The 3611-nt window shown below is 36.4% G+C and overlaps 1 protein-coding gene across 1 annotated transcript in view; it reads left to right on the plus strand.

Annotated features, from left to right (window-relative positions):
- Positions 1-672: 672 nt before the first annotated feature.
- The window catches only part of LOC104412451 (sodium/hydrogen exchanger 9-like), a gene marked incomplete at its 3' end in the record, with an annotated part of 12529 nt that continues 9590 nt past the window's right edge, over positions 673-3611 (plus strand). The window contains exon 1 of the mRNA XM_010023179.1: positions 673-1020. Coding sequence (XP_010021481.1) covers positions 846-1020 — 175 coding nt within the window. The remainder of the gene's footprint in view (positions 1021-3611) is intronic.

Consider the following 3611-nt stretch of genomic DNA (forward strand, 5'->3'; position numbering starts at 1 on the left):
GCCTTGAGCTCAGACAGAAAAATTCCATATTAGCTGTAAGTTGTAAGACAACTTCTACAATTTTCCTGGCTTGAGTAATGTAAATGAAATCATGCAAACAGCAGAAATGATGGAAAGCAATTTCCACGTTCGATTTGTTCAGTTTGATGGGGGGTGGGGGGGTAAGTGCTTTTAATTCCAGGTAATTGGACCCTTGCTTTTACAGAGAGATCTCAGTCTTTCTGTAAGATCACTAGAAGTTCAAGGCCCAAGTCTTGAAATCCTTATTCCTTATTCCCTTATTTTTTTCTCCTGTCTTTGCACCATAGTAAAATGCCACCTTTATTTTATGTCACTTCCATTTTAAAGTGGGAAAGAGGAAAGATTTTTAAATTTCCAAAATGTAACAAAGGTTACTATGCTGTTCTTTTAACGTCATTTTTTCCAACTGAAACTATCAAGACAAAACATGATTTTTAGGATTCAGATTATGCTGTAACTACAGGAACAAACACTGTGAACACAGACTAAGTTTTACAACAGAATTTTAGAGATTGACAGAGCCTGAGCCTTGGAAGCGATTTATGCATCTACAGCCGGAGCAAACACAGCCCAGTGATGCAACTGTAACATTCAAAATGAGACAGGGTAGCTTTAAGAGAGAAACAGGAAGCTGTAACTAGAATCCAGCTGAATTCTGAGCTGGGGCACTTTACCATGAGGCTGCAAATGAAACAGATGTGCTTGCTGTGAATTTCTGTAGTATCTGGACGTTTTGTACCAAAGACAATAACTCTTTCCTTCCTTGGTTACTTTTTTTTTTTTTCTTCTTTTATCTTGCACATATTTCCCACAAAAGGAATGAAATGGAGAAGTTGAAGAAATATGTATCAGTGAAAGATGAAGATCAGTTTTATCATCAGGGAGCTGTGGAGCTGCTAGTCTTTAACTTTCTACTCATTCTTACAATATTAACAATTTGGTTGTTTAAAACCCATCGATTCCGCTTTCTGCACGAAACTGGAGGAGCTATGCTTTATGGTGAGTATAAATTCAAGTGCCAGCTTAACATGGGACTAGTTGCATATTTATGATCAGACATTTGAGATCAAGTGCTGACAAAGCTCAGAAAATGTGCTGAATGAAGTGTCATCAGCTCCATAACTGTACAGTAAAATAATAATGTAAGAGCATCTTTCATAAAGTAGCTAGAGGCTGACTTTTTAAGGCAGTGACTATCATGAGCTGGTTATCTTCACGATGTGCATGTTATGTTCCTCTATGGGCAGACAGCCCACTTCAGAAGTTAGGCATGTTACTGTTTTCAAACAGCTTTGGGAATTAAGGACTTTACTGTTTTCAAAAGAATGAAATACCCTCAGTGAAAGAGATTATATAATTTACTTATTTTCCATGTTTGTTCTGTATAACATACAAGGGTGCTAGGCTAAGGAGCCTCGTGCATACAGACATGTTGTCTAATAAAGTTTAAATGATCTTGAGATTTTTCTTATGTTCTTTCCCTGTGCCTTTGAAAGACACACTATGAAGAATGCCTCACTCAAATCTCTGGATGCTGTCATTGTATTGTAATTTCAGTTTCCCTGTCTAGTTCTAATCTTCCAATATTGTGTATGACTTTCATGTAGAACTTTCTGCACTGTCCACTGATAAGAAGTACTCACTGATTTAATAATGGCATAAACTTACATGTATAATAATTTCTCTTGTCGTTCTCTCTTACTGTTGTTTCACTTTGAGAGAAGTGCGTAACTGCCATTTCTTTTGCCACAGAAGAGGGTAACACTGTCACCCTCATGTGAATCAACATATAAATCAACAACGTGGTTATTCCATATCTAAATGTCAACCTGTTTCTATTCAAAGTTATACTACGTACATCACATACCCTAGCAGTGTATTACCCAAAACTGGTTTTGTTAAGATTACATATTCTGAAGGGTATTTATCATGGCACACCCCACGCAAAAAACTTTATAGAGGTTCAGCTGCAAACCTGTTACAGAACAGGCAACCAGCCTCTGCATTTTGAAATAAAGTTTCATTGATCTTTCTACATCAAGCATTTTAAGATCATCTCAGTCCTATAAAAGGACTGTAGCCAAAGATCAGTTTTCCTTATATACCCTTCAACCTATTTTGTTGGATAAATTAACTGTGTGAAATTTCAAGAACGCAGGCCATTTCACAATCTTGGTTCATTTACTATTTTCAGAAGTGACTTGATACTTTGAAGAAAAGCAAGTAAACAAGAAACTCTTGTATTAAGCCAGTCACTGAGCCCCTAACACCTGACTCTGTGGGATCTCTCATTTATCATCTGCCTTGCATGTATTTTAAAGTTGTGAAAAAGTATTTATTTGATCATATGCCCTTTTTGTAATGTTGAAGTCTGTTGCACATAGAAAACAGGCTTCAACCAAATCAGTTGAGACTGAACTATACATCACACAGCGTTTAGTTAAACGCAATGGTTTTCATTCTCCAACATCACCTAGATTATTGTTTAACACTTTTACAGGATACAAGCTACAGAGCATGACTGAAAACACATTTGCTTGTTGCATTTCTATTAGCATCTCTCAAAAGATAAACCACTAAACACTGGGCAATATATTCATTATGATTGGCTTGTAAATTACAACAAAGTTTTTCCAATTACATGGGGGACTCTTCTATACTACCTTCCTTTACACTATTGCACTGTTTCCTATGTGCTGCTGGTGACGTTTGTTGAAGATTTAGACAAAGACCTATCAAAATAGAAAATAAATATAGGGAAATTCAAAATTACACAAAGAAATCACTATTTAATTAGAATTTTGTCTGTCTTTTGGTTCTGTTTTGCTGCCTGTCCAGACCATAATCCCACTTCATGAGGCTAAACAGCTCATTATAGTCTTTTGATCAGTTAAAAGATTAGTGCTTCAGCAGGAAAAGACCTTTTGAATTATTAAAACATTCATGAACAAAGGAAACATTCCTCATGATTGTAAATAAACTATCTATTTAGTCTTGCAATATTTATGGTAGCCTTCAAATAGGTGAAAAAAGCTGATTCATAGGATCCAAAAAGCTGATTATGTCCTTTTTATACTTGGAAATTTTGGTATGTTTAGTATTGTGGAATAGAAATAATGAAAAGGAAGTGGAGTTTCAGAAGTCGTGATAGAGATTTCCCATCAACAGGCAGCAGCTGTGGAAGAAGATCTTCACGGCAGCAAGCATTGACAGTGAGCTAAATCCTGCCTTCAGTTTTTACCTTCATTATCAGAACAATTCTGATTTATACCAGTTTTGCACAAACCAGAAGTCTCTGCTGTACAGTTTTCTTTATTCCAGCCCATTAAACTATTTTCTAGATGCATGGATAGCAGCACAAGAAACCAATAATTTTGCTTCAGGTGTCAGAATATGGCCACTTATTTGCAGACTGTGTCCCACAGTATGATGCATAGGTCTGTATTCTTTATCAGGACAGTGTGCCATTAAGTGTATAGCAGTGGAAAGGATAGAGAAAGTGAAGCAGGAGGAAGACTGGGGGGAAAAAACCCAAACACCACAGAAGTACAAAAACAGGAAGAAGTTTTACAGTTACTGCAAAGTGCTGA

This window comes from Nestor notabilis, unplaced genomic scaffold (assembly GCF_000696875.1).
Source record: "Nestor notabilis isolate BGI_N333 unplaced genomic scaffold, ASM69687v1 scaffold12641, whole genome shotgun sequence".
NCBI classification, from domain to species: Eukaryota; Metazoa; Chordata; class Aves; order Psittaciformes; family Psittacidae; genus Nestor; species Nestor notabilis.